General features: G+C 39.8%; 2 protein-coding genes across 3 annotated transcripts in view; one reads left to right on the plus strand and one right to left on the minus strand.

Annotated features, from left to right (window-relative positions):
• Positions 1-11,143, minus strand: part of uba6 (ubiquitin like modifier activating enzyme 6) — a 17,846-nt gene extending 6,703 nt beyond the window's left edge. Inside the window, exons 1-27 of one of the 2 annotated variants that reach the window (XM_079238141.1) lie at positions 11,106-11,143; positions 10,547-10,635; positions 9,596-9,690; positions 9,456-9,484; positions 9,267-9,361; positions 8,129-8,240; positions 7,260-7,340; positions 6,972-7,094; positions 6,302-6,425; positions 6,097-6,200; positions 5,921-5,983; positions 5,063-5,139; positions 4,818-4,884; positions 4,128-4,271; positions 3,401-3,547; positions 3,230-3,310; positions 3,060-3,137; positions 2,796-2,977; positions 2,268-2,373; positions 2,029-2,118; positions 1,713-1,793; positions 1,498-1,626; positions 1,308-1,359; positions 1,138-1,201; positions 984-1,053; positions 841-912; positions 616-739 (exon numbers count right to left, since the gene is read on the minus strand). In XM_079238141.1, the coding sequence (XP_079094267.1) occupies positions 616-739; positions 841-912; positions 984-1,053; positions 1,138-1,201; positions 1,308-1,359; positions 1,498-1,626; positions 1,713-1,793; positions 2,029-2,118; positions 2,268-2,373; positions 2,796-2,977; positions 3,060-3,137; positions 3,230-3,310; positions 3,401-3,547; positions 4,128-4,271; positions 4,818-4,884; positions 5,063-5,139; positions 5,921-5,983; positions 6,097-6,200; positions 6,302-6,425; positions 6,972-7,094; positions 7,260-7,340; positions 8,129-8,240; positions 9,267-9,361; positions 9,456-9,484; positions 9,596-9,690; positions 10,547-10,587 (2,431 nt within the window). In that variant the 5' untranslated portion in view covers positions 10,588-10,635; positions 11,106-11,143. The remainder of the gene's footprint in view (positions 1-615; positions 740-840; positions 913-983; positions 1,054-1,137; positions 1,202-1,307; positions 1,360-1,497; positions 1,627-1,712; positions 1,794-2,028; positions 2,119-2,267; positions 2,374-2,795; positions 2,978-3,059; positions 3,138-3,229; positions 3,311-3,400; positions 3,548-4,127; positions 4,272-4,817; positions 4,885-5,062; positions 5,140-5,920; positions 5,984-6,096; positions 6,201-6,301; positions 6,426-6,971; positions 7,095-7,259; positions 7,341-8,128; positions 8,241-9,266; positions 9,362-9,455; positions 9,485-9,595; positions 9,691-10,546; positions 10,636-11,105) is intronic. The other variant, XM_079238142.1, reaches the window with a different exon arrangement.
• Positions 11,144-18,482: 7,339 nt separating this feature from the next.
• grhprb (glyoxylate reductase/hydroxypyruvate reductase b) lies at positions 18,483-22,073 on the plus strand (the record flags this gene model as incomplete). The annotated part of the gene is made up of 9 exons (XM_079264412.1): positions 18,483-18,655; positions 19,132-19,265; positions 19,366-19,438; positions 19,571-19,687; positions 19,790-19,878; positions 19,973-20,077; positions 21,354-21,489; positions 21,722-21,852; positions 21,952-22,073. 9 exons carry the CDS (start codon positions 18,483-18,485, stop codon positions 22,071-22,073), a joined length of 1,080 nt encoding a protein of 359 aa, XP_079120538.1.
• Between the last annotated feature and the right edge of the window lie 427 nt (positions 22,074-22,500).

Genomic DNA, 22,500 nt, shown 5'->3' on the forward strand with positions numbered 1-22,500 from the left:
TCTTATTGATGCTGAAATCCTTCATCATTTCTCTCTGATGTGCTCATACCCCAGAAGAAAAATGTATTTAACTAACTGACAATGCTGGCTATATGTTGGAGCAGGAATGTTCAGGAAGCCAAACTCAATCGGGAACGATCCCACACGCCATCTTCATGCCTCTGATGCACTTCAGCAGCAATCCGGCTGTTTTATGGACATCAATAACCATAAAATACCCCATTACATCATAATGTAATGACTGTCAATGCGTTGCACTGGTAATGTAAGACAAAGACCTTTTTTGCACATCAGTTCACCATTTTGCTCTTGTGTTGCTATATTACACTGATCTGTTAACTTACTATGTAGCACATCAGCTCACATCACATCAGCTCATTTACTTGTTTTTGGTCATTTTGGGACTCCCAGCTGTGCATCTTGTTCTTTTGCTTTACATGTGTTGCATAATTCATTTTAGTTTCACTTCATTATTATATTTTTATATTAAATATTGTTTAATACGGCTTTAAAACACTCATACCATATGCAGCTGCTTGCAACTTAACCGTTCCTATAAAGGATGAATTAAGTATGACTTAATTTGATCAGTCAGCTTGAGAGCTGCTTGTTTACCTGGCGTGACCTTGTCAGCGGCGATGGCTTGCTCCAGCTGTGTGATGGCCTCCCTCTCCTCTTCGCTGCTTACAGACATCTTCAGCTGATCGGGTTTTTTTGCCATTTCATCTGTCTCTATACTCTGGCAGGGATAGGAAACAGGAAAAAATGTCAATTTTTTTTTCCCTTCTTCAAATATTAAAAAAATTCAGACAAAAGTCCAAGTTGTACTCAGAGGCTTACTTTCTCCGAGGGTGTGTACTCAGGAATCTTGACATTGGAGAGAATCCTGGTCACCTCCTCCTCAGAAAGATCCTGATACAAAAGCCTCGTCAGAAAGTGATCATGTGGGTTTGACAGTATATGCACAAGAATGCATGAATTACCTTTTCTGAGTAAGAGATGTTATAAATCCCTGCAAAGAGCCGTGCAGTGCTGACAATAAAGGTGAAGTGCCTGACGGTAACAAGACAGTTTGTTAAGTTTGGATGACAGCAAACAGAAGAAAAAAGGCACATTATGCAACATGAGCAAACTCACAAAGAGTCGCTCAAGTCAAATTCGATGGCGGTTGGAGGTCTTTTTGGAGACTGCCAAAACAAAGCTGTGGTGGTGGAAAGACAGGAACATGTTATGTTGCAGTTATGCACAAAACATTGTTCTGCAAATATTCAATAACTTAATAAGTCTCCAAGTTCTCAGAAACGCACTTCCATCTTTTAACCTGGTGTCCAGAGGGAAGCAGTGTAACAGTTGTAAGGCCTACAAAAAAGAACAAAAATAAATGAATGATATATTTATTCAAACATATAAATCAACATCTACATAAACTGACTAGTAAAGTCATTATGCAGCTATATCTCTTCGTCATACATGCATTTTTAAGAGCAAAGCAGTTACCTTTCTCTTGAAATACTTTTCAAATTTCAGACGGGCTATAATGATGCACTGCACCCACTGACTGGGCCGTCTGCTTAGCAGCTTAATGACCTGAAACGACCCTTCCAGACTGTCCCCCGCCTGCATCCTCTGCAGAGATAACACAAAAATATATATATGTGACAGATCTACAGGTGTGTTAAATAAGCAAGAACATCTGAGACAGAAAATCTCACCTGTAGCACAACTTCAGCCGAGGAGTGTGTCTGCCAGAACGAGTTGTACATGGCTGGTTTATGGAAAAAGGCACTCTCAAACTAGAAAACCAAATGGAAAATATATTTTTTTTTATATATATTATACAACCCATCCATACATCTATATCTATCTATATAAATAAACAACTATCTATCCATCTATGTATCTATATTTATATCTATATCTATGTATCTATCTATATATCTATATATATGTAAAATTCACGAGATAGTCTTTATAACAAAATGACAACAGCAGTATGTGATATTTCAGCAGTGCTGGGGGGCAGCAAACCTTGTCTCTGGCCCACTGGATTGTGTGCTCTATAACAGAAGGAAACGACTTGAGAGTGCAGAATGGGATCTCTTCCTCTGGGGGGTCTCTCTGAGGATAAAGAAAGACAAAGAAACATAGTTTAGAAAGGTGATGAGACAAAAAAACAAAAAAAAACAAACCCCAGCTTTTTTAAGAGCATATTAGAGAAAAAAAAAATAAGACAGAAAAAGAAAGGCAGACCCTTTTAAGAGACTCACATGGCTATTGTAGGACTCTGTCAAGTTTGGCACAATGATCTCAGTGTGTCCTTTAGTTCCCATGGTGCCAGAATCCAGAAGAGGTCTCTGATTGGACACACAGCGGCTGGAAATAACAATGAAACCCTTTAGTTACATGAAACTTCCTTATAATGAGAAGCTACTGATAACTCTCATACTGATGATTAAAAATGAATTAAAATATTCAATAAATGAACTTAAGAAGCCATTGGGTATTTATTAAGAGCTTCACGCTCAACTTGAAACCTTCTACGCTTAAAGAAAAAAGCTATACAATTGTAAATTCTTGTACAAAATGGCTTATTCAGCAGAGGAAATCCTGACGTTTACTGCCCCGTGTGAAAAGCAGGATTCACAGGCATTAAGTAAGAAGCTCATATTACATAAGCACACAATTATTACCTTTTTACAGAGCAAATCATAATTTATCTTCTGTAATTATGTTCACAATATGTTCTATTCAAACATTTAAAATGTAGTTTCCAGCTGCACACTGTTCTTACCAACCTGTCTACATATCTCCGTGCCGCCACGTTGTCCAGTGCAGTGACCACTACGTTCAGCGAGGTGTAAAAGGAGTCGCTGTAGATGCCTTCCGTAGCTGGACACACCTTGTTTAAGTGAGCATCCACCTGCAGGTCTGGGTTGATGTCATGAGTGGCTTCAGCTGCTGTGGTGCTTTTTGGTTTCTGAAACATGAAAAAATATTAAAAAGGTGTGTGAGAGCCAGTGCTGGTTGATGTGGGAGCCGAAGATGCAACATCTACTCACCTGTATATGATGGGGTCTGAAGAGAAACTGTCTGTTGAGGTTGGATTTTTCTATGAGGTCTGGGTCTGTAATGCACACCTGAGAAGAGGAACAGGCCCAGAGAGGAGAAAAATGTTTAAAAAAAACAAAAAACAAAACAAACCTAAGACAGGTGAGTAGAAGAAGCCTACCTCTCCCGAACTTTTGGCCAGTCCCACCCCAAGCAGGGCAAAGTTTTTTAGCATTTCACACCCTATTGCACCGCAGCCAACCTGAGGACAAAGAAATCAGGCTTCATTTTCACATCATCTCAAAACGGACTCAATGGATTTCTTTATAGTGCTGAAAAATCTGATTCTTACCATAAAAACCCTTAGCTTGTGCAGATCTAGTAGCAACGATTCACCGATGCAAGCTCGTAGTCCATCATATCGGTCTCCTTTTGGGAAAAACTCCTCAGCGGAAAGAGCCTGAAGAGGCCTGACAAGTTCAGTCGTGTCCAAATAAAACTAAACATGGGAGAAAGACAAAAACAATTTTAATTTCTTCAGAGAGGAAATAAAAACATGGAAAGAAATAAAGGCTAAGCGTGTTAGATATTATAAATAAAAATTGAAATTTTTAAAAAACAAATATCTCCTAAATAGATACATATAGCATTGTCAGTAATATTTATAAAATATAAATTATATAAATATCTTACTAAAATGGGTCTTTTGCTTGCATAATATATACATATACAATATTGATTGTTATGTAATAGAATATATGAATAGACATTGTTCCTGATTTATTGTTGAGCATGTAATAGAATTATCTTTTATTTTCCTTTTCAATGATACATTTCCTTTTAGTTTATGCTTATAATGTGAAATTTTCTGCTTTCTGTGTCGGCCCCCAGGAAGAATAGCTGCAGTTTTGCTGCAGCTAATGGGGATCCAAATAAAAAGAAAGAAAGAAATGTGCATTTCTTTCAACCACAACACAGTAGTTGGGGGGGGGGGAAATGAGTTTAGTCACTCGGCAACATTTCACTTCTGAAATAGGAATAAGGAGAGAAAAATAGAGAACTCAAAGTGAGTTTTGTACCCATTGCTGCAGCGGCGCAAACTTCCCTGTGATGGCCTTGAGAACTTCCTGACTGGCTATTCCTCCTACGGCTGCAGCTAATGGAGGGAGGGTTCCCCTTGCTGTTCTGGACAGGCATCGCACCAGCTCAGTATTCACAGGAGCCTTTTAGAAAGAAAGGAAGGAAAGAGAGAGGAAAGGAAGCAGCAATCATGTGGCGTGTCATTATCTGTCACAGAAAAAAACTTGCCTGTTTATAAGGCATAAAAATAATAAGATTGGTAATACATGATACTGACACATCTGACATCCAAAACTGCAATATTTTTCCTCTTATTGACTGATTGCTAGTGGAAAAAAACAAACTCTTTTCCACCTTAGTGTAGCAGAGGAACCAACTTGAAAAATGGTAAATGCAACATATTTTCAGATCATACACATTTACATGACAAAAGAGTATGAAAATACTTTAACTTGCAAATAAAACTGCTCTCATTGATTCTGTATTCACAAAAACATAAAGTAACTATATACTTGTCCTATTTTTAAAGGCTTGGATGAACCTAGGAGGACAAACTGTACCTTATCTGTGTCACTTCGGGCCAATCCTCACATCTCAATGCCAAGCCTTTTTTAAAATATTATATATATACATATCTTGAGATATATATATATATCTCAAGAAAGAAAGCAATAACAAAAGCAACTTACTTTATTCTTAAGAGTTGCATTCACTTCCTCAGTCAGTTTTAGTAAAACCTCAGCATCCTGTAAACACCTGATGGCATAAAAAAAAAACAAAAAGCTTAAGGCTTACTGCATCCAATTTTAACAGCTTCACAAAATCCAAAGTACTGCAAGATGCAACTCCATCCTCTGGTTCTGCTGCAGTATAAAGTGTAGAGCAGGAGATTGCACTGGACAGTACAGAGCTGATATAGAGAATTTTTTTTTACCCAATGTTGGGAAGTCTACAGTGCTGCTCCTGGAAGGTGTCCAGTGCCAACATGGCTGCATGGATCTGCAGAGGGGCCTGTTGGGTAGATTTAAGACAAGAATATAAAAAGGGAGTTTGAGTTACATAATGTAACAAACAACATGTTGATCCTTTGGGCACATAACATCGACTTTTATCACTTAAGCATGTGTAAAACTATTACTTGTGAACATAAAGGCACTGATTATGAAGGGAGGGGGCAAAATCCCTTGAAAGTGTTAATGGACTAGATAGAAGTATCACTCGTCATGCTGCTTAGTTTACCATGGTAACGGGCCACGTGATCTTGGCCAACTTAGTGGCAGTGGAAAACTCTTGTTAAACCTGAAGTTGGCTGGATGACTGGCAAACCAACCTCCCTCTGAGATACACACCTTTTTTTTTAACCCTTAAAGTCCTTCAATTTTCACTCAAAGTGAATTTTCAAGGATAAAAAGCCAGTTTGGTTTTTTTTGGTTTTTTTTTTTTTTTTAAATAAAATAAGAGACTTGTGAACCAACTATTTTACTGAACTACTTTTACAGGACCATTTCTGATATTACAAACCTGATTTTGTTGCAGTATCAGCTGCTACTGGAGTCTAGCATAGCTTCAAAGACAAATAACATGTGCAACTGGCTTCAAAAAAGTGTTTATTGAATCTATGTTTGCTATTAATGTAGCCTGATATAAAATAAATCATTCCAATCTATGGAATCTTAGCTTTTCAATACTGTATGACATGCATAGACACTTAGAAGGAAGGCTGAGTGAAATATGCATTTATCTATCATGTCCCACCCACAAGATGACCTGTACCACTGGGTTAAACCCTCACCTCTGGTTTACTGAAGTCTGGAATCAGGACCTGAGGATCACACAACTGCTGCTCTAATGTTTCCTGCAAAAGTTGATAAATGCAAAGGTTCATACTCAAGAAATGTGTATTTTAATTCAAAGGTATCTATTTCTGTCAAACTGTGATATTTATTTAGGCAAAAATCTTTAACTTACAAATTTGTATGTTTTAGGGGTTTTCACTAAAACAAAGAAACCTCCATGTACGTATGGTTGGAGCTGTGATGTGTCTCCGATTGCAAAACTGTGAGGGGAAAGAACTAATACAGCACAGATAACAAGAAAAACATGGATTCAATAAGGACACTTCACGTTATGAGAAATCATACAAAAACTGCTGTTGGGTGCAAACAGACAATACCTGAAACTTGTCGTACAGCAGCATTGAGCTCCACCATGCCACTGACTTCTCTAAAGATAACACTCTGACCTGTCTGTAAACCATGAGGCTGGTTGTCCATGCAGGATACCACCCCTGGATTGTCCTGAAATAGAGAAAGTCGAGTAGTTGAAAGTCGAAACGGCTTTAATGTCATTTAATGGGCCTGAAAAATCCAACTCAACAGCTTCAATGCAGGCAAATTTAACTCATGATCATTATAACTAATAGAGAATGAATTTTATCGTTTCTATACCACTTTTTCTAATTCAGGGTTGCAGGACCCCATCTCAGCAATTAGCAGGCAAGAGGCAAAGTCCACCCTGCACATGCTGCTAGTCCACCACAGGGTCAACACAGAGAAACAATCACTCACTCATGCTAACAATCACTCCTAGGGAGAATTTAGAGTGACTAGTTAACCTAGAACCTTGTCTTTGGACTGTGGGGGAAAGCCAAAACCTTCATGTTTACAGCAAGAAAATAACTCCACACAGAAAAAGAACCAATGACTTTCTTGCTGTGAGGCCGCAGTGCGAACCACCTCACCACTATGCAGCCTTCATGTCACAAAACAGTAAGAGATGCATCAGTTAAATATAACTGCGGAGTGTGTGTGTGTGAGCTACAGCTCATCTTTTTGGGGGTATACCTGGGAAATACTTTGGATGAAAATTTCCTTGGGCTCCTCTCCTGTGGAATCAGAGACCTCAAACTCTTCTCCAAAATCACAAAACACTTGCGCACAGATGCCATATGCATCACAGCATATGAACTGCAGAGACAAGAGACCACATGGTTTGGTTTACTGACAGGAAAGGTTTTTCATTAACCAGCTGGGTGTTTTGTTGTTGTTTTTTTTTTTTTAAGGCCAAGACAAAATGTAAATGATGCTCTTTGCTTGCTTTTTGTAAAACCACAACAGGGACCAAACACTTACTCTGATGGGAGGCTGTTGTGAGTGGCAGAATTTATTTACTCTCTTCTGCAGGCTCAAACTGGCCTCTGTCAAAATCACACACTAAAAGAGAAAGCAAAGCGGTCAGTCACTAAATAATACTTGTAGCCTGCATTGACCGATTCACATATGTGGCAGACAACAGAACAGATATAATACATTTTTAACAGTCAGGAGCACCAGTGGTGAAGCTGGGAAAAAAAAGGTAATCTGGAATTCTGAAGCAGGAGCAGCTTCAAAGTTTCAAACTTTTCCCTGTTTAATGATGAATTTAACCTCATTGTAGTAAAATCTGAGCTATATTACAGCTCCAATGTTGTTTGTAGATTTAAATAATGTCAACATTATTTGCAACCTGAACTTTAAGAATATTTACTGTAGCTCTACTCAGTAAAACCATTTTCATGCAGTTCACTATTTACATTCAAGTTGTCCTCTGTTTATCACAACATTTCAATCATTTATAATAAAAAAAAAAAAAATATCTGTCATGAGGTCTGAAAATGTGACAACTTCACAGCTAAGTGTAGCTGTCACATGCTTAAATGACTGTCACACAAGAAAGATGACAGGAGTTACGACTGAAGCGGGTGGATTTGCAAAGCAATGGTTTGAAACCAGCATTAGGTGCGCCGTGTTGGAATTTATCAAACTCCTTTGCAATTTTCTAAATGCAATGTTTTAAACTACAATTTAGAAATAAAAACTATGAATTGTTCAGCTTTATTTGATTTAAACCTAAAGACAAACAGCATCCATCATTTCTTCAACAACAAACAAGAGACCATGAGCAATGCTTTATATTCCTGTGAGTTTATTTACAAATCAGACTTGGTCAGACATTGATTTACCTGATACTTTCTTAGGAAACTGAGATCGGTGTTGTCATCCAAAGGTGAAGATGACATGTCAACTTGGACATATGGGTTCAACTCAGCCACCCGAGGGCACACTGCCTCCACTCTATGAAACAACACAAGAGGCATGTGTAAGACCTAACAGTGACGGACACAGAACCTTTGTACATAACAAAAATCTGTCAACTCCATTATGTTAATGATCACATGATCAGCTGTTTCTGCTTCCAAATTATTATTATTAATTATTAGTTCAGTTATTACTTGACTGGACAGAAAAATACATAATTCTACAGTTTAAATATTTGAGAATCTCTTTCTCAATTTGTTTTTCTTATTTGAATGAATATATTTTATGTTCGCTACCACTGTTTTTATCATACCAATGCACAATGTAGCCAATAGTGTACCAGCATTTTGACATCAAAACATCTATAAAATATTTTAAAAATATATCAGTTCAATTCAATTCAGCTTTATTTGTATAACGCCACTTCCCAACAATGTTGTCACAGGGCACTTTTCATACACAAATCATCATACACATCATTTCAAGCCAATTCATACATAGTCTATAATAGAAACCAACTGATTGCATTGAATCATGACTTCGATCCAATCCCCCATCCTCAGCAATAAAATAAAATTATACTGATTTATATCCCCAATGATCCTGAATAAGTTCAGCTGTACATGTTGTTCTGTCTTTCCTGTCCTCTCCACTCCAACCAGTCGAGGCAGATGGCTGCCCACCCTGAGCCGGGTTCTGCCGGAGGTTTTCTTCCTGTTAAAAGGGATTTTTTTCCTTCCCACTGTCGCCTTGTGCAGCTCAGGATGGGGGATTGGATCAAAGTCATGCTTCGATGCAATCAGTTGGTTTCTATTATGAGCTATGTATGAATTGGCTTGAAATTATGTGTATGTAAAGTACTCTGTGAAAATATTGTTGTGAAATGGCGCTATACAAATAAAGCTGAATTGAAATTGAATTAAAATAAATTTAATGAAAAACAGCATCAATCCCAAAATGCAAACAAAACTAATCTGGTGTCCCAACAGCTCACCAGGATTCATCTAACAGTTAAACATCTGCAAATGGATCACAACAGTTCATCTTTGTGGCATTCATTACCTCCTTCTTTGATTCAGTACGTCATCTTTGCGAATAAAAAAGTTGCAGCCAAGATCCCAGGTCTTGCACAGCTTTATGTCATGAAGAGTGACTGTCTGCACAGATCACAGATTATACACAGATTACTGCACATGTGCTCATCTGGTTCTCAGGATGTGTTACGCTACACAATTACCAGAGCAAACCTACCTTGACACCAGCCAAGACGATATTCTTTGCTGTAAAACCAGATGTTAAATAGGTTTGTATCACATCAATGTTGGTTAGACAATTGATCTGATGACTATGGCATTGAATACTGAGTGCAAAGAGGTTTTTATGTTGCATACCGATTTCTATCCCCAATGATCCCATTCCACTGAGAAATACTGAGGACTGGGCCATCTGGTGCATAGCACTGTCTCCGAGAACATATCGCTGGCGGCTGGATGGAGAGATGACGGAGTGTTGTGAAGTAAGAAATAAACCACAATTATTGTTGCAAGCAGGACAGCGCAGTCATTTCCTCACTCTTAACATCATCATGCTACCTGTAGTCTTAAATGAATTAACTAGAGCAGTGGTTTTCAACCACTGTGCCGTGAGAGATTATCAGGTGTGCCCTGAGAAATTACCCAATTTCACCTAACTAGTTTAAAAAGCAGCTATGTGTTCATCCAAACAGATCCCAGTGAAAGACAATTAAATTCCTTCTTGTGTTTATCTGCTTTCTATTCAAGAGGCTTTGACGAGATGAACTTGATATCAATTATATGGATAGTAGAAAAAAATGCTCAAACAATCCCACATTAGCTGCAATTCTCACTAAGCATTAGAAAAAAATGAACAACATATTTTTAAAAGGGTTAATTATATAACAAGGGGCTTTTTGAGGGTTAAAAAAGTACTCAAATACTGTGCAGATGTGCTGAGAGAAATTATAACAAATACATTTGCAGTTTTTCACATTTTAAAAATCCTTGTTGGTTTATAAATGATATTTGTTTGTGTATATTGATTTAATAAATATGATTATGATGGGTAAAATTTAGAATTTAAAAGATAGAACTAATATGCTATAATTAAATGACAACCAATAGTCAATAGAGTAAGTGTTTACAAAATCTAATTACCGTAGTGTTTTATTTTAAAAAAAAAAAAAAAACAAAAAAAAAAAAAAAAACATTTTGGTTTGTGGTGTGCTTTGTGATTTTTGAGTGAAAAAAAAATGTCTTGGCTCAAAAAATGGTTGAAAAACACTGAACTAGAGATGACATTAAATTGTCAAAAGCTAGACTTGCCTGTAAAGGGAGTCGTCAATCTCCATCAGGTCTGCAGCCATACTGGGAGGGGAAAGGAGATTCCGCAGTTTTAGAGACAGCAAGTCTACCTATTAAAAAATATAAATAAATGTTGATAATGATCGCTTCAGATATGGTGATGATTTTAAAACCAACGCCCAGCTGTAGGTTAGCTACATGGCTAACTGTTAATACCAGCTAAATATCTGCAACCTTGCTGAATTGGTAAATGTCAGCCCCACGACCATGATTATTGGTCGTCATCAACTATTTCTAATGTAAAAGTTAAAAACGTGACTACCTTAATAACTCGCGCTGATTCATGAAGCTGCGGAGGAAAATCTCAACGTTAGCAGCTACAGCTAGTTAGCATTGCGTGCCTGGTGCCGGTGGCGAGGACACTTCTCATCAACTTGTTAAAAGTGATGTCATATACGTTCGGCTACATAAAACTCTACATATGCACCGGCTGCTTTAGGTAAAACAATCTTCATAAAACAAAATGTTTAATAGCTTTTTTAATATCGTCAGAATTAGACTAAATATTCTTCGTAGATACCTGACAGTTTGCTAGACGTTATACGGCGAATGAATGGCTGTAACTGGTTAAAATCTACAAGCGTTTCCGGGTTACCACAGTCACATGACCTTCTTCTTCTTCTTCTTCTTGCGGTTCCGGCAGACTGAACACCACGGGGTGTATTGCTGCCCCCCTCCACTTAAAGGGAAATGCACCTCGCAGCTACTCATATTCGATCATGAAGTCCGGAAGAGGTTATGAAGTGGAGCACAGCCTCCGCTACGCCCTTACAGTTCACATTTGGACTGAGGAGAACTTTTAATGATACTGAAGAGAATCCTAGCTTCATGACATCAATAAAAAGAGCTCTTCTGAAGTCCGCATATTTCTCACATTCCAACAGCACGTGATGAACCGTTTCTGACTTTCTACAGAGGTCACAAAGACCATCTTGATGTTTTCCTATTAGAGCTAGATTATTTGCCAGGCCACAATGTCCAAGTCTTAATCGCGTGAGGATAACTTGCTCCCTTCGGTTTTTCCCACAGATTGGATTGCAGGATTTTACACTCTGCTGGATTTGGTGGTAGTGCCTCCCTCTTAATTCCCCGTCCCATTCTTCCTGCCATTTCCCAGAAACATACTCGTTAACTATGCTGCGACACTCGAACTGCCCCAACGAGACCCTAACCTCCACCTCCAGCTGCTTTAGAGCCTCCTTAGCGACTGCATCCACAACCTCGTTTCCCTTGACGCCCACATGGGCCGGAACCCAAACAAAGCCTACACTCATACCGCGCTGTTCTATCCTATGCAAAACGACCATAATTTCACATATTATGTCGGGCCGAGCACCAACGCCCCCCCCCCTCCAGCGCCATCAAGGCTGACATAGAATCAGAGCAGATAACGACTCTCTCCTCCCTACTTGATTCAGCCCACAATAATGCCCACAGTATACCCACAAGCTCCGCTGTGAATACCGATAACCTGTCAGGAAGCCGACGACACTGCCTCATCTGTAAATGGGGTACATAGAAACCAAATCCTACCCTTTTTGTGTCTGGGTCTCTCGACCCATCTGTATAAATTTGAGTGAAATCACCCCACCTATTCACAAGATGCTCCTCCACATAAACAGAATAATTAACTGCTGAGCCATCATTCATTGCCTTATTGACAGATAGATCAACCTCTGCCTCCGGCCAGAGCCACTGTGGGACTGAAGGCCAACAGACAGGGGGCGCTATCCCTGCTGTTTCCAACGCGAGATCTCCTAAAAGACTTTTAACTGACAGGACAAGGCTACTATGATTAAGTCTCCCTCTCCCCCCTACAAATTCCCAGCAATCCGCAAGCAGAGAAGCCGAAGGAAGAGCTGTACTGGCTCCTTTTAATTTAATGCAATAATTGAGAGTCAATTTTTTACGTCTCCAACTCAGTGGGGCCTCCCCCGCCTCAACCAACAACGCTGGGACAGATGTGGTCCGGAAGGCCCCAGTACAAAGCCGCAGCGCCTTGGCTTGAACCACATCTAGCAACTGTAACACTGACTTTGCCGCAGAGCCGTATGCAATGCAACCGTAATCCAAGGCAGACCTTATCATAGCCTTATACACTGTCATCATTGCCCGCCTGCCAGCCCCCCAAGAAGACCCTGCTAGGCACCTTAAGATGTTGATGATTTTCCCACACTTACTTACCAATTTGAGGACATGTTCTTTATACGTCAGCCTCTGATCAAACCATACTCCAAGAAACTTAAAAGAGGCAACTCTTTCTAAAGGCTGCCCGTAGAGCTTTAGACCATACTCAGCTAACTTCCGTTTCCTGCCAAAAATGACAAACTTAGTTTTAGCCACAGACAACCGAAAACCCCATTTGGTGGCCCACATCTCCACCTGGTCAAGAGCAGCCTGCATCCGGTTGATCAAATACTTCACATTTCTCCCTCTCTTCCATACGGCTCCATCATCTGCAAAGAGAGAATGCTCAAACCCACTCCCAACATTACTGAAGATATCATTTACCATTATGTTGAAAAGAACAGGACTGATCACACTACCCTGTGGTGTTCCGTTATCCACATCTACTATGCCAGAGAAAGAGCCTCCCACTCTTACCTGAACATGTCGAGACCCAAGGAAATCTTTAATCCAGTTAAACATTCTACCACGAATACCAGCGTCATACAGCTTTATAACCAAGCCCTCCTTCCAGAGCATGTCGTACGCTTTCTCGATATCAAGAAACACACTAACAAGAGCCTCTTTGTTAAAGAGAGCTTGCTTAACATCCCTGTCAAGGAGCAAGACCGAATCCATTGTCCCACGACCAAGCCTAAATCCACTCTGAGCGGGAGAAAAATAACCAGACTTCTCAAGTCTGTGTACCAGGCGGTCAGTGACCATTCTCTCCATTATTTTACAGATTACAGCAGTCAGGGCAATTGGCCTATACGACCCAGGGCTTTCAGCTTCCTTTCCAGGTTTCAAGATCGGGACTATCACTGCATGCTTCCACTCCACTGGGAGACACCCCTCTTGCCACACTGAATTAATGAGTGCTAACAGCTCACCCAAGGTCCACTCATCCATGTGTTGAAAGATCTCGTAACCCAGGCCGTCTCTGCCAGGAGTGGAGTGGTTTCCTCGCCTAATGGCTTGCTTAAGCTCTCTAATTGAGAAGAAGAGGTTAATTGGGTCACTATTATCATTATTCCTGCTCAGCTCATACCCCTCTTTATTCAACATACTTCTCCTCCTGAGCTGGCCTTCAGGACTTACATTGGACTCACTGTGGACCTGCTGGAAGGCCCTTACTAAAAGCTCTGACTTCTCCTTTTCAGTGACAGCCACAGATCCCCCTTCAGAAAGAACAGGGATAGACAAAGCTCTGTTGATCCCAGCCATACGATAAATCATATTCCACACCCGACTAAACGGAGTCTCCCTACACAGGGTCCCACAAAACGTTTGCCAGCTTTCCCTCTTGGCATTCTTAATAATCCTCCTGGCTTCAGCACGCCTTCTTTTATACTCAACTGCAAGACTTTCAACGGGATTTTTCCTTAATTTTTTAAACGCATTATTACGCGCTCTTACTGCTTTACTGCAGGCCTCGTTCCACCACGGCACCATCTTTCTTTTTTCCGTCTGCCCTTTAAATGGGATGGACTTTTCTGCAGCATTTTTAACCACGTTACAAAAGGACCGATTCCATTCTTCAATGCTGCCCTTACTGTCTATCTCCTCCATTCCAGTCGACAGATGATCCAAAAAGGAGTCCCAATCAGCTCTATTATAGCTAAATCTCTTTACAATATTACTATGGTCAAGTTGTGCATCAGCTCCGAGCTTGATCCAGATGGGGAAATGGTCACTTCCTACAGAAGTGCGGTCTAAAACATCCCACCGCCCACACCTAGCTAGCTCACCTGACGACAAAGATAAATCCAAACATGATGGTTCTCCATTACCCACCTGAAAGCGGGTTGGTTTTCCATCGTTCAAAGTCACCAAATTATACTTATCTATCAAGTCTTCAACAATCACTCCATTACGGTCTCTACTACTGCTGCCCCACAAAGGGTTATGAGCGTTGAAGTCACCAAGCCACATCACTGGGGGGCGCACTTGTTCCATTATTCTTTCCAACTTTTCACCATCTAGAGGCAGACAAGGATTATAAAAATTGATAAGGGAAAACTTCCCTGACCTACACCAAATCTCCACCACAACACACTCAAGCTCCGTAGTCACATTAACCCTCCTATACTGAACTCCTTCCTGAACAAAAGTTGCACAGCCCCCACCCGACCCATTCACCCTATCCTTGCGTAAACAAACATACCTTGGCACAACAAAGTTCAAATTTGGCTTTAACCACGTCTCTTGAACACACATCACATGAGGCCTATCACTCAGCTCTTCCACGTACTTTTTAAATTCCTGCCCATTAGCTGTGAGGCTTCTCGCGTTCCACTGGACAATAAAAATCATAAGAAGGCTAAATATCATCTCCATTTTCCGGTCGCACTCCATCAATGTTGGCCCTACTAGAAAACACTAATCTATGAAGAGCAGCTGGCTCAATCCCGCCAATTTGGGCCCGGTTTGCCGCATCCACCACACATCTCACTACATCAGAGTTATTTTTACACAACTTTGCACTACTGATTACTTCCACAATGAAAGCCAGGAAAATAACCCTATTGATCACCACTGTGTCCTCCGACACCTCAGCAGCTTGGGGAATCGAGAGCCCATGGCTCTTTGCCTCAGCACTTGCACTCTGCTTACTTACCTGTTTTGCAGCCTCTGCATAGGAGATTCCCCTTACATCCTTGTACTGCTGCACCTTCACAGCTTGCTTATATCGCTCACAGTCCCGGCTGCCGGCTACATGGCCTCCACCACAACTTCCACACTTCAGTAAACTTACCTTACACGCAGCAAACTCGTGGTCTCCGCCACATTTACCGCACCTTCGTACACCCCGACATGCAGCAGCTATGTGCCCATAGCGCTGGCACTTAAAACAGCGCAGCGGCGGCCTTCTGTGCGGATGCACCTTATAAGATACACATCCCAAGTAAACTCGTTCAGGCAGCACCTCATCTCGAAATGTAAGCACCACAACTCCTGTATCATGTCTCGCCCCATCTCTAAAGACTTTAATGCGATCAGCACTAATCACTTTCACATTTTCGATTCCTTTAACCAACTCATCCATCGCTATTTCCAAAGATACACCATACACTACACCCTTAACGCCCGGCTTTTTCCCAGGGACAAATCCTTCCACAGGCCTATCTCCCAGCATTACCAGCCCAGCAGCGGTGGCCGCCTGAGACGCAGACGTACAAAATACGAGCAATTTGCCATCATTCAAAATTTGTGCATGCTTAATTCTCCCCAACTCGTCCCTCAGCATCCCTGCTAGTTTGAGAGGATTCATAGAGTGGAAACTGCCCTCTCTGAGCTTTAGAATTGTTTTAAACTCATCTCGCCTTTCTACTCTTGTCACTTTTGGGGCGCCTCCTGAGCCCGACTCCTGATCAGACTCCTGAGACAACGAACTTTGCTTGCTCCTTTTCTTAGATCTCCGTTTTTTAGAATCCTCCCAACAACCGCTCCTACCACCACCACCTCCTCCATCCTCATCATCCATTTCAAGGTAAAGTTTTAGTTATTTACAAACGATAATCTGCTTGTTTGAATTGCGAACGCTCTTCCTTCTGGAACCACCCGGGCCCAGTCACATGACCAAAATGATCCAATCGTTTTATAGTTAGTTTATTTTATTTATTTATTTATTTATTTTACATTGAACGACAATGTACATACAATCTTTTTTTTCCTACTATTTATTTATTTATTTTGATGTATTATTATTATTGTTGTTGTTGTTGTTGTTATATGTTTTCTTATTCTCTCTGTAGGATGTTCTCACTATATGCATCACTATGTTCTTGTGGATGTATTCTTGTATTGATTATTCTCAATAACGCTTTGGGGGGGGGGGGGGGGGGGGGGAATAAATAAATAAATAAAATTAAAAAAAAAACAAAACAACATATGGCATATTGGTTGTCGTATACATTTAACAGGTAACTTAACAACAAGGCAGTCTGATATGAATGGGAGCCGAACCACACACACACACACACACACACACACACACACACACGCAAATTGTTTAGGAGTCTGTCTCGTAACATGAACAAGTTCATCAAGGAAAAAAGTCTTTGAGAATTTTTTGTTTTCATATTTTGAAGAGATTTTGTGAATGTTCTGAGATAATTTTTCATGTGAGGCTTAGTTCTGGCATATTTACATATATTAGGGCCAACAGGATGATGTTGTTTACAAGGAATTCCAAGTTCTTCTCTTTTAATATTACACCAGTTTTAATTAAGCACATAGTCGGAGGGTACATATTCTTTGAGTGGAGCCAACCCTGAAAGGCAGTCCAAAAATCACACACATGTCCGCAATAAAATAATCTCAGAATCTACATGAGTTATTGTCCAAGTTGTATTTTCTATGTAGGAAGTTGTTAGATGGGTAGATTTCATTAAAAATCTTGAATGATACTTCTTTGGTTTTTGGTAAAACTGGATAAGACAAATATCTTTTCCTTATTTTTCTGGATGTGTCTGTGTCACATTTCTTCAGAATATACTTTATTTTAATTTGGAAAGGATAATAGTGAGCTGTTAAGCAATTTCGTATAAACTGGTTGCCGAACTGCAAACTATTCACATGTATGCCATTGATACAGAGTGGTCTCAGTTCTGCTGTAACATCAGAATGTACTCTGGCCTGTTTTATAGTAGTTTTAAATCAAGACCATTGTAAATATATATCATATTTGGTGTTTAAAACTGTAAATAAGTAAGGTCTTAAAGTATAGTCAAAAAGACTTTCAGTGGCATATGTTGGAAGTACGGGTATTTTTAAAGTCACTCATCTGTTCTACTGATATATTCTCTGATTACGCATTATAGTTTAAACTAGATAAAGAAAAGAGGAAAAATGGTGGAAAAGTTGTCAAGGTAGAGAAAAAAAAAACATATACAATAACATGATTAGAAACAGAAATGTAAAAAGGAAAAAGGAAAGAGAAGACATTATATATCTCGGTTAGCATTCTTAATCATTTTGGATTCGAGGTGTGACACCTCCGACTAGAATCTGGTGATATGAGCTTTGAAAACAACTGGTTGTTGTCCAAGAAGAGACTCTAGAATTTTTATAATAATAAAGACATTGAAATGTGTTTTAATATTTCTAAATTCTATCCTCTGTCAGTCATGATGATATATCTACTACACACATACAATGCTTTCTTTTAACGTTGGACATCAGTGTTCAACTGTTTGAGTGATCTCTAATGTTTAAATGCTTTGCATTGTAGACTTTATGAATCTAAGGAGAGACTGCTGAACCAGTCCAAGCTGGAGAAAGAGAACAGAACATGTTTGAAGAAACAAAGGTCAACAACCAAGTAAACCATTTACATCCGTTTGATCCCAGTTTTTGGCAAAGCTGCATGAAAAACACAGCATAATTTCAGCCTTCATTATATTTGTGTGGGATTTTAATTGGTACATCTTTTTCTTTTTTTCTTTTTTTAGGTCACCATTTCTTTGTTTTGAATTCCATTTGGTCTAAAATGCAAAAGACCTGCGCTTCCACTTCATCCTGGCCTCAGGGATTTTTTGTGGTGTTTGTCCACCCCTCACCTCCAGACTGCATGGCATCCTCCCTTTGTTCATATTGGTTCAACTCACATGGGAACCTCCCCCTGAAGTGAAGCCAGAACTGTACACATGCCCTCAACAGACTCTAAACTCCAAAGTACCACTTTCAGCTTGTGGATAGCTGCCCATAGGCTTACCCTCTTTTGACAATGTGGAGCAGTCGCGTAGCACTACATCGGCTCCAGAGGATCGCCGTTGCTCCTTTAAGAATAAACGGGAGTGTGACAAGTGAAGCGCAACGGGAGATGTCATCCCTGCCAAGGGTGTATGTCACCCGACAGATCCCACCCGAGGGCCTAAAGATACTCAGAGAATGTGGACAGTGAGTCAAAAAAGTGCAATGCTATGTCATTTCCAGTATACATGTTTTTAGTTTATTTATTTATTTGTTTGTTTATTTATTAAAATAACCATCTTGTGTAATTAATTAAATGCCCAATGAATGCAAGCTGAAAAGAAATACCCATGTAGTTTGAATGTCTGCTTTGTAAAGTTTATTATTTACTTTGAGTAAACAGAACAGTTAATGTTTTCCAGTAGGTTGGTATGATAACTCTTGTTTGAAGGATATTTCCTCACATGAGTGCTTAACAAATATTACTGGATTTTTTTTTAAAAAGCCTATATTTCTATAGATAATGTGTGCCAGAGTTAAAGATGCTGTACATCCAACAATGACTCATCTGTGTAGGAATTGGATGTTTGGAAGTGACTGAGCGGGTCTTATGCATTTCTTCATTACTGTGCCTGATGGAGAAACAAATCAGATCTTCAGTTACAGTGGATTTTCACCCCCAGGGTGCAGTTTGAGCTGTGGGACTCAGACGATGTTCCTGTGCCAAGAAAGGAGCTGCTCCAGAAGGTCAAAGGCGTTGACGGCCTTCTCTGCGTGCTGACGGAAAAAATTGATGCAGAATTATTGGATGCAGCAGGTCCGATGAAAGTCTTTTCAATTGGCTGAATAGCTTCAGGTTTTAAACTGTTTTGCTGTTTAGTGGTATAAAATTTTGTATGTGTGACGTTTTCCTGTAGGTCCAAATCTGAAAGTCCTCAGTACCATGTCTGTGGGGTTTGATCATTTATCTTTGGAGGAGCTGAAAAAAAGGTGATTCATATCTGTCTGGTTCAGTAGCACACATTAAAATCAGTATGCGTTTCAGGTGTACCATAAAAGAAGAACATCTCTAGTGATACAGACATGTGTTGTTGTAAATAAAATTTGTGTGTCTCTCCATAGAGGAATACGCATAGGTTATACCCCTGAGGTTCTGACAGATGCTGTTGCTGAGTTGACTGTAGCTCTGCTGCTTGCAACCTCCAGGAGGCTGATTGAGGCCACACACGAAGCCAAAACGTAACAATAAACACGTCACCGCTCCAAACTAATAATGTTTGCTGCTTCAAAGTTTGCCAAGCTTAAGTAACAATTATTTTCTTCTACTTTTGCTTGCATCAGTGGTGGGTGGGGTACATGGAGAACGCTGTGGCTTTGTGGATATGAGCTGGCCAACAGCACTGTGGGTATTCTTGGTCTAGGAAGGATTGGTACGTGTAAAAAAATTTACATTAGCATATCATAGAGCCACTGCTTCTTTTAATTTTATATTTTCTGTGGTGTGTGTGTGTGTGTGTGCACTAGGTGTGGCAATCGCAGAGCGTCTTGCACCTTTTAAAGTGAAGAAGTTCATCTACACAGATGTTGTGCCCAGACCTGAGTTGGCAGGTGCCATTAATGCAGAATATGGTAAGGATGACGCTTATATTCACTGAGACAGCAGTTATGTGGATGGGAGATCAATGAAAGGAAGATTTGATTTGTCAGAAGTAAAGATGTTACTCTAACAGATTCAATGGAATTATTGTGATTAATTGTGCAGAAAACAACATTGCATTAAATAAACTTACATGCAAATGACTTATTAGTTTACTTGCAGAATCTATGTACATATTTACAGGAAACTCTCAATACTATTAGTTGCTTCTCCAGAGTCTGCAGTCATGCAGTGAACTGCATGGATTCATTCAGCGTTATTGTCACTCTCTGATTCTGCAGCACATAGAACAGGTATCATTAAATATTTGGATATTCCCATTTTTTAGTAGTTTAGAAGCTAAAATTTGATTAGTACCTGACAAACTATATTTGTTAAAATAGATCAAAAAGATGGCCACAGATACAACTGGATTAAACTTCAACAAAATCAGTGTAAAAGATACATTATTAGAAGACTTCTCCTTTATACAACAGACTGTCAACATCAGCTTCTGGATATATACTTTGTTCACTGAAAACTAGTTTAAATACCACCACTCAGTTTCTTCCCATTAGCAGCAAACATCTGGACATCTTGCATCACCTGAACTCTTTTTTTTCCTGTCTGGACGTCCTGTTCATAGTTTTTTTTAAAGGCCTCAAGAAAATTTTCTGTCAGCTTCGTCACAGATTGTGAAAATGTTTTTCATGCTGAGTGTTAGCGCTGAAAACGGACAATCTACACGAGACACAAATTAACAACTGCAGACCAATCACTTTTAAGTAAGATCATCGAAAAAGTGTTTTTAAATGACTTTTTAACACAAAACAACTGCTATGATGTCTTCCAGTCAGGTTTTAGTCAGCACCGCAGCACTGAGATTCATGACATGTTTGCATACAAACAGTGGAAAAATGTCACTTTTAGTTTTACTGAACCACAGTGCTGCATTTGATATGGTTGACCACAATATAATACTATAAATACTGGGTGTGCCTCTCTGGCACTGTACTAAACTGGTTTAATATGTACTTCGAGAACAGGAAGTACTTTGTGTCGACAGGTAACTTTACCCCATGTGTGTAGATAAACTAAAAATAAAGAAAATATAAAAGTTTTAACTTAGTATGATAATATTGCTGTGATGGACCAGTGACCTGTCCAGGGTGTACCCTTGCTTCCCTATGACCCTGAATTGGACGAATCAGTGTGAAAAATGAATGAACGAATGAATGATAAAATTCTTGACTGTGTCTCTTATTCCAGTGTCTATGGATGAGCTGGCAAAGCAGTCCGATTTTCTGGCTGTATGCTGTGCTTTAACGCCTGAAACAAAAGAAATCTGCAATAAGGACCTCTTTTCCAAGATGAAAAAAACATCCATCTTCATCAACACCAGCAGGTACCTTAAAAACAAATGCACCTAAAAAGAATTAAACCTCAACACTTGTTTACCACATTTTATAACCATAAAAGTTCCAACTTAAAGCAACTTCTCATTTTAATACACACATTTGTCACGCTATAATTTTCCAAATCCTGATTATATTAGTCCAAGACACTTGTAGCTCAGTAATTGGACAAACAAACAAACACAGCCACACGTGCAGTATCTGTGTGTGTCGTTGTATCAGAGGTGGGGTGGTGAACCAGGACGACCTGTACGAGGCCCTGTCCACGGGGCAGATAGCAGCAGCTGGATTAGATGTCACTGTCCCTGAGCCCCTTCCCACCAGCCACCCGCTGTTTACCCTGAAAAACTGCGGTGAGTCCACCAGATATTTGTACAGCTTTCATTACCAGGTTCTGTTATCATCTCTGTCGTTTTCCAATCATCTTTTGTATTAAATCTGTTGTCCCACAGTGATTCTACCACACATAGCTAGTGCCTCCTACACGACCCGTAATGCCATGTCAGCCCTGGCGGCAAACAACCTCCTCCTCGGTCTGCAGGGCAAGCCGATGATCAAAGAGCTCAAACTATAAGAAGAAACTGGATCCAGGCTGAGAACTACGTTTTGGGGAATTAGTTCAACCTGCAGGTGTAATGAGATAAATCCAGGACATTAAGAGTTGTGATGTTCTCTTCTTACTTCTGACTAATGTCCACATCCAAATTCACTCATCCTTCAGCCATTTCATGCATGTTCACACTATTATGACCAGAGAAACTTGAGTTTATTTTTTATTCAGTCTATACAGTAACCAAACATCCTTACATTCTTCATAACTTTCAACAGTTAAGGGACAAACATTTAACCATCTCATGGTTACAATATGTGACTTGTACAGGAAAAGAAATCCTTCAGTTTTGGCATATGAACAAAAGCCCAACTTTTCAAGCTGCAAGGCTTAAGGCAGGGACTTCTTTTTTTAAATCATTCCAGGTCCTTGAAATACTACTTCAAACCTG

This window comes from Telmatherina bonti (genome assembly GCF_933228915.1).
Source record: "Telmatherina bonti genome assembly, chromosome: 3".
Lineage (NCBI taxonomy): Eukaryota > Metazoa > Chordata > Actinopteri > Atheriniformes > Telmatherinidae > Telmatherina > Telmatherina bonti.